Source organism: Bos javanicus, chromosome 2 (genome assembly GCF_032452875.1).
Source record: "Bos javanicus breed banteng chromosome 2, ARS-OSU_banteng_1.0, whole genome shotgun sequence".
NCBI classification, from domain to species: Eukaryota; Metazoa; Chordata; class Mammalia; order Artiodactyla; family Bovidae; genus Bos; species Bos javanicus.
In genome coordinates, this window is record NC_083869.1 from 126054761 (window position 1) to 126069526 (window position 14766).

General features: G+C 58.1%; 1 protein-coding gene across 1 annotated transcript in view; it reads left to right on the plus strand.

Annotated features, from left to right (window-relative positions):
- Positions 1-13885, plus strand: part of SLC9A1 (solute carrier family 9 member A1) — a 52288-nt gene extending 38403 nt beyond the window's left edge. The window contains exons 2-12 of the mRNA XM_061391871.1: positions 70-530; positions 3798-4048; positions 4976-5193; positions 6335-6537; positions 8447-8536; positions 8993-9063; positions 9188-9361; positions 9580-9694; positions 9858-9959; positions 11367-11439; positions 12027-13885. Coding sequence (XP_061247855.1) covers positions 70-530; positions 3798-4048; positions 4976-5193; positions 6335-6537; positions 8447-8536; positions 8993-9063; positions 9188-9361; positions 9580-9694; positions 9858-9959; positions 11367-11439; positions 12027-12373 — 2105 coding nt within the window. The 3' untranslated portion in view covers positions 12374-13885. The remainder of the gene's footprint in view (positions 1-69; positions 531-3797; positions 4049-4975; positions 5194-6334; positions 6538-8446; positions 8537-8992; positions 9064-9187; positions 9362-9579; positions 9695-9857; positions 9960-11366; positions 11440-12026) is intronic.
- The last annotated feature ends 881 nt before the right edge of the window (positions 13886-14766 follow it).

A 14766-nucleotide genomic window follows, 5' to 3' on the forward strand; every position in this document is an offset into this window, starting at 1 on the left:
GCCCCAGCCGTATTCTGTTCTCCTGGCTCCCCTCAAGCCCACGGCCTTCCGTTATCTCACCCTCTGCAGGTTTCCACGTGATCCCCACCATCTCGAGCATCGTCCCGGAGAGCTGCCTGCTGATTGTGGTGGGGCTGCTGGTGGGGGGTCTGATCAAGGGCGTGGGCGAGACGCCCCCCATCCTGCAGTCGGAAGTCTTCTTCCTCTTCCTGCTGCCGCCCATCATCCTGGATGCCGGCTACTTCCTGCCGCTGCGGCAGTTCACGGAGAACCTGGGCACCATCCTGATCTTCGCCGTGGTGGGCACGCTGTGGAACGCCTTCTTCCTGGGTGGCCTCATGTACGCCGTGTGCCTGGTGGGTGGCGAGCAGATCAACAACATCGGCCTCCTGGAGAACCTGCTGTTCGGCAGCATCATCTCGGCCGTGGACCCCGTGGCCGTGCTGGCCGTCTTCGAGGAGATTCACATCAACGAGCTGCTCCACATCCTTGTGTTTGGGGAGTCCCTGCTCAACGACGCCGTCACTGTGGTGAGAGGCAGGGGCCACGCCCCGGGGCGTGCAAGACCCAGACCCAAGCCCAGGTCCAGAGTGAATCCCACATCCCCCGGCTCACGATAGTAAGACAGCAAGTGTCCAGCCCTGCCTGCTATGTGTGGCCATCGTGCTGGGCACCGGCAAGGATTATCTCAGTTATCCTCCTGACTACGTTAAGAGGTGCTTCTTAGTCTCACTTTGCAGAGAAGGAGTCAAGCTTAATGAGGTTAAATAACTCAGTAGAATAGATAGAACTGAAATTAGAAGCCAGGTCTATCTGACTGCAGGGCCTGAGCTCGGCCTGACCAGGTCGTATGCTCTGTCCCTGATGCACTCTGATATGATCTTGGTTAAATGACTGATCCTCTTTGTACCTCAGTTTACCCTTTATAGACCAGTTAGTCTCTGAGGGGCATTTTAGCTTTCTTGGTAGCTGTATCTTAAGCTAGGGCTTCCCAGGTGGCTCAGTGGTAAAGAACCCACCTGCCAATGCAGGAAATGCAGGTTCAATCCCTGGGTTGAGAAGATCCCCCAGAGGAGGAACCCACACCAGTATTCTTGCCTGGGAAATCCCATGGACAGAGAAGCCTGGTAGGCTGCAGCTAGAGTTGGACATGACTGAGCATGCATGCGTACACACACACATACACACACACACACACACACACACACACACACGTCTTAAGTTAGAATTTAATTTGTGCAGAGTTTGGGGGCAGCATTCATGGAAAGGAACCTTGTCTCTAAAACCTCCAGAAGGTGGCAAGTAAAGTGGGTCAGTCTGGGTTGGCCACTTGCTTACTGTGTGACCTTAGGCATGTGACTGTACCTCTCTGGGCTTCACCTTTGACAGCTGGGATGTGGCAGAGTAGTCAGTGCATTCCTGCCAGGTCTAGCGAGGACAGACACCCCCACCGCAGGGTCTGCACGTGGCAAGGCTGTGTATGTTTCCACATACCCTTCCTCCCAGCTGGCTTCCTCAGGAAGCAGGTACGTGTATGTGCACACCCGTGTTGTGTTGTGCAAACACCTACATCCCCCTCCTGGCTGGACCCCTCAGGGAGCAGCTGCCCGCACAGGAAAACTCACGGACCCATGTGCACGCCCTGTGCACGCTCACACACGCACTCCCGCCTCACTCCCAGCCGCTCAGGAAGCTGCACCTCAAAGAAGCCACCGACAGTAGTGGTCGCCTGCCAACAGCCTCGGCTTCCTCTCCCGCTTCTTCCCCTGGCGCCCCGTCAGCTCCTTGTGAAGCCAGGGGAGCCGCGGGCTGGCCCATCTGTCCTGTCTCCTCGGGCACCCACCCTTGCCCACAGCTGCCACGCAGGCCTGTTTCCTCCTCTGGAGCAGGGACCGTTGTCCTGAGCCTGCCGTCCTCCCGGGGCTCTGACGGGAGTCACACTCACTCATACCTGCAAAAGCAGTGGGTGCCAGAGATGAAGCCCTCCCCAGAAGATCTGGGTGTATGTTGGGGTTCAGGCTGGCACTCTTGGGGAACAGTGGGGCATGGCTGCAAGAGTGGATGCCCCCATCTGGCCACCGTGGGTCCATGGCCGTGCCTCCCCGAGACAGGGGCAGTGGTGGGAGTCATTGCTCGTGTTCTGTCTGATCATGTATTGTCTCAGCTAATCTACGCAGACTCCATGAAGTTAGCACGGTGATTTTTCCCAGTTTTTTGGGTGAGGGAACTGGGGCACTGGAAGATTAAGGAACTCGTCCAAGATCATAGTAGCTGATAAATGATATACCTGGGGTTCAGATGTACACAGTCTTGAGTCCAGAGTCCAGATGCTTAGCACTATGCTACTCTGTCTCTGTAGTCCCAATGACAGTGGTGCCGGGCCAGAAGTGAGGACCTTGCCCTCTGCACCTGCCCCATTGGCCCAGGCAGTGCACCTTAGGGACCTGAGCATTTCCTCAGGCCAGGAGTAGGTTTAGGTAGCCCAGGGCTGAGAACGCACTGCCAGAGCCCTGCCCCGTCTCCCAGACGGCTGTGTCCAGGCACACGGGGGACTGGCCAGTGCTTGGCATCTCCCTTCCCTGCCTGGCCCAAGTCGGGCCCTTTCTAGAGCTCTGGGCGTGGGTGTGAATGCCCCATTACCCAGATGGTAGGGCTGAAGGCTGCCCCAAGCTGTGTGGCCTCAGGCCTTGGCCCTGGAGCAAAGGTGCCCTGCTTCCACATGTGGCCCAGGTACTGGGGGCTTTGGAGGGTTTGTTTCGGGGATCCCCAGGTCTTCTTCCCCACTCCCTCTCCATTCCTTCAGCCTGGACACTCCCCGGCTGGTTTCTGGGCAGAGCTGTCTGGGAGAAGGCCAGGCAGACAGCACCTAAGAGGAGGTAGATAGAAACTCAAAGCTGGATCCCCAGGGAGGCCATCCACTGCTGGCAGGGACCAAGCTCTGGGCCCAGTTCTGTTGCTCCCAGGCGGGGGTTGGGGGGTCCTCTGGCACATCACTTCACCATTCTGAGCTTTAGTTTAGCAAGGGAACAAGCATCTTTAGCCTGCCTACCTCATGAGGCTGTTGTGTGGCAAACAGGATGACCATAATCAAAGGGCTTTACAGTGTATGAAGTGCCACTTAAAGTCTGATGGTGGTGTTACAATGACCATTTATTTCCCCAGCCCAGAGGTGGGGAAGCCGTGGAGAGCCTCTGGTTCCATAGTGCCTGAACTCGGTGGTTCATTGCAACCCCCTGGGGGCCTTGTTGAACAGAGATTTCTGGGTCCCACTTCCAGACAATCCAAGTAGAGTATGGGCTGGCCGAGTGTATTTTTAGAAAGCTTCAGCAGTTAAGAAGTCCTATTCTAGTTCATTATCTGAATTTCCCAGCTTTGTGCTAAAGGAAAGACCGAAATCCAGGCAGGGACGTGCACGATGAGCTTGGTGAATAGCAGCTAATGCTGTGATAGGCAATTTGCCCTCATTAACTAATTGAATCTCACAGTAGCCCTGTGAGGTTGGTACTATTGCCCCCATTTTCTGGACAGGAAAACTGAAGCGCAGGGAGATTGAGTCATTTGCCCCATGTGTACAGCTGGGGAGCAGCAGTCAGAATTTCAACCCAGGTGGTTTGGCTGCAGAGCCGGTTCTTTCTCTGCACAGCCCACTGCAGGCCCAAAGACCCTCTGGGCCCCAGACCCCTCTGCCACCTCTTGGCTGTGGTCAACAGAGGGGACAGAATCACCCTGGGTGACCCCCAGGAGCCATGGGGCAGGGTGCCCACCCCCCTGCCGACCAGCCTGCACACCCTTCCCAGGTCCTGTATCACCTCTTTGAGGAGTTTGCCAACTACGACCGTGTGGGCATCGTGGACATCATCCTCGGCTTCCTGAGCTTCTTCGTGGTGTCCCTGGGTGGGGTGTTCGTGGGCGTGGTCTACGGGGTCATTGCAGCCTTCACCTCCCGCTTCACCTCCCACATCCGCGTCATCGAGCCGCTCTTCGTCTTCCTCTACAGCTACATGGCCTACCTGTCGGCCGAGCTCTTCCACCTGTCAGGCATCATGGCGTGAGTCTGGGCGTGGCGTGGAGGCGGGGCCCCAACTCAGATCCCCCCGGGCTTGGAAGGTCAAAGGGAGCTCCCCAGGGCCCAGCCCCCCAGATCCAGGCTTCAGGTCTCAGGGCTGCCCGGAAGCACAGAGTGAGGCTTCTGGAAAGCCTCACCCCAGCCATTTCTTCTTTTCTTTTGTTACAAAGGGAGGCCCTTGGCAGTCTCCGGACGCAGGCACTCGCGCCCACTACTCCTCTCAGCAGCTCTAGTGAGGGGACGCGAGGCTTCCCTTGCTTTGGGGGTCCTGAGGCCCCAGCTGCATCTTGCAGTTGGGGTTGGGGGGGCGGCGGGGAAGTTGTGCTAAGGTGCTCCCGCTAGGAGAAGTCACTGGAAGTGTCAAGGCTGGATTGGGGGATGGGGATGGAGGGTGACAATGAGGAGGCTGGGCCAGCGGGAGTGAACCCCAAGTGTGGGTGCCAGGCTCAGAAGGGCTTGGGCTGCCGCCCGGAAGACAGCTCTCTGTGGGGACCCCCGGGTGTTAAGGGGACCCCACACTCTGGAGGATAAACCTGTGGCCAAAGACGTGACCCCTGTCAGGTGGAGAGGCTGTGTGGCCTCGGGGAAAAGGCCCAGGCTTAGGAGCCGGGCAGAACTTCTTTTGTTCGTGTCTTAGCTCTGCCACTCCCTGGCAGTGTGACCGTGGGCAGGTGACTTTATTTCTGCATGTCTCAGATCTCTCGTCTGGAAAATGCCAGAATATACCAGTGTCTGCAGGGTTGGCTGAGAGTATTGAGAACAGGGGTTGGAAGCCGGCAGAGGTGTCTGACCCATGAGAGGAGCTCAGGTGCCCGGCCCCTGCCTGCCTCTCTGGTGCTGGAGGCGCCCTGGGAGGGTGTGGCTCGACTTTGAACCCCGCTCCCCGCTCTTTCCTCCCCTGACCCCCAGACTCATTGCCTCGGGCGTGGTGATGCGCCCCTACGTGGAGGCCAACATCTCCCACAAGTCCCACACGACCATCAAGTATTTCCTCAAAATGTGGAGCAGCGTCAGTGAAACCCTCATCTTCATCTTCCTGGGCGTCTCCACTGTGGCTGGCTCCCACCACTGGAACTGGACGTTTGTCATCAGCACCCTGCTCTTCTGCCTCATCGCCCGAGTGCTGGGTGAGTGGCCGGGCCCGGGGAGGGGTGTGTGTGCACGTGACAGGGGGTGCGTGCACGTGGCAGCCGGGTGCATGCTATGTGTGGAGGTGGTGGGCTTGGCTCCAGGCTGCTCCTGGTGCCCCCGTGGGATGGGGGGCTTCCCCATTCCCGCTCCCTGCAGCACTGAGGCCCTTATGGGCCCTGGAGGGGACAGAGGGCCACGCTCCTGGGGTAACAGTCATGATGTGCGGGTGGAAGAGGCATCAGCGACCCTGGGACTCTGAGCCAGTCAGTATCTGAGGAGAGGACTGAGGCCCCCAGGGCCAGATCTGTGTTCAGGTCTGTGGTCTTTGCACCTCCTCTTCCCATGCGTGACTTTGGCACTTGCGGAGTCTTCTGCAGAGCCTCCCAACTGCTGCTGCCAGCCCCAGGGCACCCCTGGGCGCCAGGCCTCAGGCCCTTGGGCAGCTAGCTGCTTCACCTTCTGGATACATTGGATACCTCAGTGACCATGTGGCTTCTGCCCGTGGATCTCACCTCCTCTCTGAGGTTAGGTCTGGGCATGGCACTTAACTTGCTGTACTGTCTTAAAAACCCTTTCATCCTGGGCCTCATCCTCTGGAGATTCTGGGGCTATGGGGTTGAGATTGGACTCCATCCTCCCTCTGCAGTTTTTTTTTTCTGGCCATGCTGCACATGCGCTCTTAGTTCCTCAACCAAGAATCGAACCCGTGCTCCCTGCAGTGCAAGCATGAAGTCTTAACCACCGGACTGCCAGGGAAGCCCTAGCATTTTTAAACAACTTTTTATTACAGAAAATATCAAACACATAGAAAAGTAGGCCCCGTGTACCTATCATATTTAATAGGTATCAACTTGTAGCCAGTCTTGTCTCATCTCTTTTCCTGGTGCCCTTCTGCCCTCCAGCTCCTGGAGGCCTCTATAATGTCTCTAAAGTGTACACAGGTTGAGGGACCTCCCTTAAAGATCCACCCAACTCTTGGATTGAGGGATTAGGAGCACCTTGGACTGAGGGACCTGAGATATGAGTTAGCTGGGTGGGTTTACCAGTGGAGGCTTCCTCCAGACAGAGAAAATCTCCCAGCTGCAGAAGCCATGAGGGGCCGGGACAACCTGACCCCTCGCTTCCCCTCCCTGGCAGGCGTGCTGGGCCTGACCTGGTTCATCAACAAGTTCCGCATCGTGAAGTTGACCCCCAAGGACCAGTTCATCATTGCCTACGGGGGCCTGCGAGGGGCCATCGCCTTCTCCCTGGGCTACCTCCTGGACAAGAAGCACTTCCCTATGTGTGACCTGTTCCTCACGGCCATCATCACCGTCATCTTTTTCACCGTCTTTGTGCAGGTGCTGGACAGGGCGGAGCAGCCCTGCCCGGGGGCCCTGACTCTGCCAGGAAAGAGGAAGCACATGACCGAGCGGGGCGGGGGGGTGGGGGTGGCGGGGAACATGGGTTGTAGTTCCAGCTCCATCAATACCTCGTGTAGCCCTGGACAAGCCAGTCCACCTTTCTGGGCCTCAGTTTGCTCAATTGTAAAGGGAAAGTTTGGTCATGCGTCATTGTGGAGTGATCCTGCCCAGCTCAGTTAGGAGCCCAGGTAGCATTGAGAGGGATAGGTGCAGTCAGCAGGACCATGAAGTTCATGGTAGGGATTTAGGGAAGTGGTTTAATATCTTAGGGTCTCAGTTTCTACATCAATCAAATGGGGACAGTAGCACAACATGGCATTCCAGGACTCTTGCCTGGAAAATCCCATGGACGGAGGAGCCTGGTGGGCTGCAGTCCATGGGGTCGCTAAGAGTGAGTGACTTCACTTTCACTTTTCACTTTCATGCATTGGAGAAGGCAGTGGCACCCCACTCCAGTACTCTTGCCTGGAGAATCCCAGGGACGGAGGAGCCCGGTGGGCTGCAGTCCATGGGGTCGCTAAGAGTCAGACACGACTGAGTGACTTCACTTTCACTTTTCACTTTCATGCATTGGAGAAGGCAGTGGCACCCCACTCCAGTGTTCTTGCCTGGAGAATCCCAGGGACGGGGAGCCTGGTGGGCTGCCGTCTATGGGGTCGCACAGAGTCGGACACGACTGACGCGACTTAGCAGCAGCAGCAGCAGCCGCACAACATGAGGACTGGAAAGGTGAAACGACCCCCGAGCTGCGCCGTAGGAAGTCGTTAGCCAGAGCTCTGCTGCTGTCAGTGTGACCCTGGAAAGATGCTCCTCCCATCTCTGGGTCTCAGATCCCCATCTGTGAGGTGGGGGGACTGGACCAGATGATCCTGAAGAATCCTTGCAGCTGCTGGCCGTGATTTCCGTACATTTGAACAACCAGGCTTCGCTGAAACCTCACCCACCCCTTGAGTCCCTGAGGGAGCCCAGCCTGAGATGATGTAAATCATTTCTCGTTGTCTGACCCGTGACTTTGGGCAAGTGAGAAACACTTCATCTGTGTGCTTGTCCGTGTGTTTCTCTACCACCTGCTCCGTCTGTCCTGGATAATAACCCTGGACAAGCCCTCAATGGGAAACATCATTGCCTTCTCCAGAGAACACAGCGTAGAGCAAACTTCTGGGGCTGGACTTGTCTTCTGTCTTTTAAAAGGAGAAGAGGCTGCCTCTTTGATCATCTTGCCCTGCCTCCATCTTCAAAAATACTTTACCACCTTGATTTTGCAGTTGGTTTACTGAGCCAGTTTTTAATGAATGCAGCATTGAGGTAGGGACCTCCCTGCCTGAGTTTGAATCCAGTTTTACTACTTCTGTGAGACCTTAGGGAGTTACTTGACCTCTCTCGGTCTTAGTTTCCTCATCTGTACAATGGGGACAAGGAAGGGGTCATCGTAGGTATTGAAATGCTAATTCCAGTAAAAACACCACTGGCCCTGGCACTCGACAAGCGTGCAGTTAGATGAGCTACTGCTGTCCTTACTGGGTCCTTCTGGGTCAAAAATGTGCAAGGGGGCCAGAGCAGAGGTGGTCCTCCCTGTTAGGTGACAGAGCACATTTGTGGTGGAACTCACACTTGAACTCTGGCCCGGGCTAGCTGACCTGTGTGTGAGTCCCTTGGCTGGATATGAACCCCCTGGCTATGTCTTCAGGAATAAGTGGGCTTAATATAACCACAGCTTGGATGTTGGGAGATTGGGGACGTCAGAGCAAAGGGCATCCCAGGCTCAGGGACCTTAGGGTGGGGGACCTCTGTGGCCTCCCTGCCAGGGTGGCAGGACTGGAGTGCCTGACACCCACCCGCCCCCCAGGGCATGACCATTCGGCCCCTGGTAGACCTGCTGGCTGTGAAGAAAAAGCAAGAAACGAAGCGTTCTATCAACGAGGAGATCCACACGCAGGTACCGGCAGCTGGGCCTGGGCCCTGTGTTGCAGGAGGAGGCTTAGGGAGCTAGGGGTCGGCTAGGCCTTGCATCCACGTCCTCAGTCAGCCCTCCTCCCTCATCCAATGCCTCCTGAGGTCACCGGGTCACCCCATAGGGAGGGGTGGTGTGAGCAGCCAGGAACCTGAGGAGGGGGCGTCATGCCGCCTCTGCCTCTGCAGGAACCTGGCCCAGGTGCTGGGCACAAGTGAGTTCAGAGAAGAGGGTTCAGCTGGGCCCCACAGGCAGAGGGCTGGAGGGGTCCACAGAGATTCAGGATGAGTGGGGTGTGGGCGCCACCTCCTGGCTGCTTCTGGAACTACAGGGCTGGGTTGAGCAGAGCAGTGCTGGGGTGGAAGGTGGGGGCCCACTCAGGAGTCTTGGTCCGGGAGGAGCCCAGTAGTGAGGCTTGACCTGGCCCTGGGCACGTTTCAGTTCCTGGACCACCTTCTGACAGGCATCGAGGACATCTGTGGTCATTACGGCCACCACCACTGGAAAGACAAGTAGGTGGCAGGCCTGGTGGGCAGGAGGGCGGGGAGGGGCCGGTAAGGGTCTCCCCCGCCGGGGGCCTGGGCATCTTCCCATTGCAGGAGCCAGCTTCACCCATCTCCTCCTGCCTCCCACCAGGCTCAACCGGTTTAATAAGAAGTACGTGAAGAAGTGTCTGATAGCCGGTGAGCGCTCCAAGGAGCCCCAGCTCATCGCTTTCTACCACAAGATGGAGATGAAGCAAGCTATCGAGCTGGTGGAAAGTGGAGGCATGGGCAAGATCCCCTCGGCCGTCTCCACCGTCTCCATGCAGTGAGTGCTAATGGCCAACCCCGGCCGCGTCTGCAAGCCACACGCTGAGCCCTCAATACCCACCTGGAGCGGGTCCCTAGGTCACTCCACCGGGCGGGCGGATCATACTGAGGACCCAGGCTTGGTGCACCCAACCGGATCATCCCCAGGGGACCCTTCTGGCCCGGCCCAGCCCCCAGAGTCCCAGGAATTGTCTCATCTGTGCCCCGTTATCCCAGGAACATCCACCCCAAGTCCCTGCCGGCCGAGCGCATCCTGCCAGCACTGTCCAAAGACAAGGAAGAGGAGATCCGCAAAATCCTGAGGAACAACTTGCAGAAGACCAGGCAGCGGGTGAGGGGCTGCCCCTGCCGGCCCGCTTCACTTACCGCAGAGGAGGCCCCGCCCCCACCCCGCCCCGCCCGCCTCCGCTCCGCACGCCCGGAGCCACCCCAGCCCCTCCAGGCCCAGCTTCTGGGGCCTGGCCGGGCCTGCCTGACAGCTGTTCCTCCCACAGCTGCGGTCCTACAACAGACACACGCTGGTGGCCGACCCCTACGAGGAGGCCTGGAACCAGATGCTGCTCCGGAGACAGAAGGCCAGGCAACTGGAGCAGAAGGTGTGTCCGAAGCTGGAGCCGGCTCCTGCCTTTCTCTGGGAACCTGGGCTCTTCCTCTGCCTGCATCACCCCCAGCCAGCCCTCTGGGAGACAGAGCCACTCCCATCTGGTGTTTTGGCCTCCCCCAGTGTTCTCGCCTGGAAAATTCCATGGACTGCAGCCCTCCAGGCTCCCCAGTCCATGGGGTTGCAGAGTCAGACACAACTTGGCAACCGAACACACACACATACCCCCCATGTGTTTCAAAGGCTGAGCCCCAGGGAAAGTTCCAGAAAGCTGCTTTCTCCACCTCTTCTCCACTCAGAGCAGCAAAGAGGCCCCCCTTCCCCACTGTGTCCTTGGGTATCAGATCTAGAAGAGTCTGTCCATGTGCTCTAACCTCTCATTTTCTAGTGAGAAAACTAAGGCTCAGAATCAGAAGGCAAAGACACGCATGCCTCCATTCATTCGTTCAGGAGAATATTTGCGGAGCTTTCCCTAAGTGCCACGCGGCAGAACTGCCTCCGTGAATCGGGTGGTGAATCAGCCCAGTCCCTCCCTTATGTAGCACACAGTGGCCCCGGGCAGAACCGGAAGTGCAAGGGGCTCTGAGCACCTCAAACAAGGAAGTGGTCAGAGTGCGCTTAGGAATGAGAGTCACAGGCGAGGGAGTGTGGTCAGGGGAAGGGCCAGGCAGAAGGGAAGAAACTGCATAAGTTCCTGACCACACACAGGGGGCTCAGCTTTCAAGGAAGCTCGTTAATGGCGTTAAGGGTTTGGGCTTCCTTCCAAAGCATGGAGAAGTCATGAAGGGTTCTCAGCAAGGGAAGCACATGGGAAGGGGTGCGGGTGGATTAGTGGGGTGGCAGGGGGAGGGGAGGAGCAGGCAGAATTCAAGGGACATTTAGGAGGTTGGAGTGGCAAGACTTGGTTACCAGTTTGAGGTGGGACCGAGGGAAGGGGAAAAGGAGGCAGGGGTTACGTCTGGCCTTTGATTGGGGTAGGCGGGTGGGGTGGTTGACGGGACACGGAGGAAGGAGCAGGTTTTGAAAGAAAAGAAGTAGCTGAATTCAGTCATAGCATGTTGCACTGAGAATCCCGGGGGTCATCCAGGGCCCAGGTGACATTCCTGAGTTGACAGTGGGTCTGTCCTTAGGGGCAGATGAGGGCTGGAGCTAGAGGCTGGGCTGGTGTCCCCACGGGAGAGGTGGGACAGTGTGGGGGTGTCCAAGGTCATCCCAGAGCTCGACAAGAGGCTGGGCCAAGCTCTCAGGACCCAGCACTGGCCCAGGCTCCACGGGCATGGGCAGAGTAGGTGTGGGCACCCCGGGCACCCAAAGGAAGGGTGTGCGGCCACCGGCCTGGGGCGCCATCCAGAGGAGCCGCCTCTGCTCACCCCACTGCCCCCATCTGCTCTTCCTCTGTCAGATCAGCAACTACCTGACCGTGCCGGCCCACAAGCTGGACTCGCCCACCATGTCTCGGGCCCGCATCGGCTCAGGTGAGGCAGGCCGTGGGAGCCCGGGGAGGGGCCTCAAGGCTGGGCACGGGCCTCAGAGAGCCTGCAGGGAGGACGGGCTTCTCACGGGCCAAGCCGTGAGCTCCTCCTATGTCAGGTGGAGTTGGGGGTTCACCAGAGGGGGGCCCCCCAGAAGAGTAGCCCTGCCGTCCTCCCCAGGGAAAGAGTGCTCCACGAGGGGGCTCACGCTGAGGAGCTGGGTGCCCACGGGGAGGCCAGAGGGGGCTGCACTGTTGGGCTTTCTGACATGTGGGGGACCAAGGCAGGCCTTCCAGGACGGGGGACTCAGGAGGGAGCCTAAACTCTTTGTTGGAGCAGGGACTCCTATGGGAGCCCCAGGGCTGAGCAGGGGCGCACAGTCCTACCTTGGAGAGCAGTCCGAGGGGAGGAGGAACTATTGGCCAGGTGACAGGATTCATAAAAGGCCCATTTGGAGTGATTTGAAGCATACCAGGATGACTGCACTCACAGGCAGTCTCTTTGGGAGCCACTGGCGTGGGCAGAGGTGGGCCACACACTGGGAGGACCCAGGGCCGGAAGCCAGCATGCTCCTTGCTCTTGGTTTGCAGACCCGCTGGCCTATGAGCCCAAGGCCGACTTGCCTGTGATCACCATCGACCCGGCCTCCCCGCAGTCGCCTGAGTCTGTGGACCTGGTGAACGAGGAGCTGAAGGGCAAGGTCCTGGGGCTGAGCCGGGATCCGGGAAGGCTGGCTGAGGAGGAGGAGGACGACGAGGACCCCGATGGGGGCCTTACGATGCGGACCAAGGAGCCCTCATCCCCGGGCACCGACGATGTTTTCACCCCGGCACCGAGCGACAGCCCCAGCTCTCAGAGGATACAGCGCTGCCTCAGTGACCCAGGCCCCCACCCCGAGCCTGGGGAGGGAGAGCCTTTCATCCCCAAGGGCCAGTAGCACGGGGGGCCAGCGGGCGGTGCCCTCCCACCACGGACTCTCCCACCAGAGCTAGGGCTGCTGGCGGGGGGCGAGGGCGGGGTTCCCCTCCTCCTTCCCGACCTGAACTGGCCCCGGCCCTCCCCCACCGCATGGCAGCTGGGCCCACAGCCCCCACCGCAGCACGGCTTCCCCTTGCCTCCTGGGAAGCGCCCTCCCTCCCGCCAGAACTGCCTTCCAGATCCATCCATTGGAGGTGGACCTGCCTGGCTGTGAGGCAAACCCTGCCCCCTCCCAAGCCAAGCTCTCTCCCTACCTGGACCAGGGCCTCTGAGTCCCCTAGACCTCTGCGGGGCCCCTCCCATTCCGTCACCCTACTCATTCAAGTCAATCTTAGTTTCTAACCAAAGAGCCTCTGGCTCAGCCTTGGTCCCTCCTGGGAAGGGAAGGAGCCGGGGCCTCCATTAACAGGGAAGAGACTAGGGGACCAGGCGTTGGACTTGGGGAGAGGTTGGGGACTGTGGCCATGCTGTCCCCCTGCCGGCTCTCACTCTGGCCACCTCACCTGACCTGTCCTTACTCAGAGCTGCAGGCTGAGGGCACCTCTGAGCTCTGTCTGGAGCTGGGACTCAGCTTCTCCAAACTGGGCTCCAGCGGGGACCACTGGGCCCTTCAGGGGCTGCTGATCGGAGTTCCAGAGAGTGCTGCCTTTTTATCTGTTTTGTTTGTTCACACTTCCATGTACGATTCTATTTGCACAGAGGGCATTCCTGTTTTTAAAACATTTTGAAACCTCTGCCTGAACAGAACTCCTGCCATCCTAACTCCAGAGCACCACACATCCGCATACGTGCCTGTCTGCCCAACACTTCCCCAAATCAGTCCTTTGTACACAGGGCTCTGATTTCAGAAATGACCTCACCACCCCCCATGCCCAACACACACACACACACACACACACACACACACACGGACACCCCATCGTGACTTTCTCTAACTCATAGATGCTGGGCCTCTTGGGACCTTCTTCTGGGCCTGGTCCTCAGCTCCTGCTGGCCTGTTCTCTCTCCTCCCCCTCCCCGCCCCCATTGGCCCCTGGAACCTCTCTTGTAAGCACTGCTGTAGAGCCCTGTCCTCGGGGGGCGGGGGTGTCCCCTGAGCATCTCCCACTGGCCAGGGCTGGTGGGTGAGCGGAGCCCTGGCCCCAGAGGCCTTTGCTCTCAGAAATACATGCCTACTCCCATGGCCACCATGGGCCCGGCCCAGGCCTAGTGATCTCTCTTCTTCTCTCTAGGGTACTCCTTTCCCCAGGATCGTGCAATAGTCAGAGCATCCCCTCCCCAGTGGCCTGGGCAGAGGGTGCTCACCTCCCCCTCCTCTCCATGAAAGTGCTGTTTTGGGCAGGAGTCACCATGCAAGGGTGACGTTGACAACCATGTTCAAAGCCACCACAGCTGCTGCCGCTCTGCCGCCTGTACAGAAGAAACCGAATCTTTTTCATATTCTAATAAATCCGTGTGAGTTTTTGATAGAGTTGAGGGCTGCTTCCTGGGAACCAGGGACTTGGGGGAGGAAGGTGGCCCAAGCACCCGAAGGACTTGGCTCAGTGGCCGGCACAGAGAGACACTTAGTCCATGTCAGGCGCTGGTGTGCCGATTCCCGTGGCCCCAGCACCAGGGGCACAGGCGCGAGCAGAGCAGAGCAGGAGGCTCCCAGCCCTCGGCTCCTTCTGACGCAGAGCAGCGCTCACCAGTCCTGCCAGGAAAGCCATGTGTGCGTGTCTCTGTGCGTGTGTCTGTGTGTCACTCTATGTGTCTCTGGGTGTGTCTCTGTGTGTGTCTGTGTGTCTCTGTGCGTGTGTCTGTGTGTATCTATGTGTCTCTGTGTGTCTCTGTGTGTCTGTTTCTGTGTGTCTCTGTGTGTGTGTCTGTATGTCTCTGTGTGTCTGTCTCTGTATGTGTGTCTGTGTACCTGTCTGTGTGTGTCTGTGTGTGTGTGTGTGTATCTACGTGTCTGTGTGTCTCTGCATCTGTGTATCTGTGTGTCTGTCTGTGCGTCTGTGTGTGTGTGTCTCTGTGTCTCTGTCTGTGTGTGTGTCTGTGTGTCTCTGTGTGTGTGTCTCCGTGTGTCTCTCTCTGTGTGTATGTGTGCGTGTCTGTGTGTCTCTCTGGGTATGTGTTTATGTGTCTCTGTGTATCTCCATGTGTCTGTCTGTGTGTGTGTGTCTGTGTGTATTTATGTGCCTGTGTGTGTGTCTCTGTGTGTGTCTGTGTGTATCTATGTGTCTGTGTGTCTCTGCATCTATGTATCTGTGTGCTGTGTGTGCGTCTGTGTGTGTGTCTCTCTCTGTATGTGTCTCTGTGTGTGTCTCCGTGTGTCTGTGTGTATCTATGTGTCTGTGTCTCTGTGTGTGT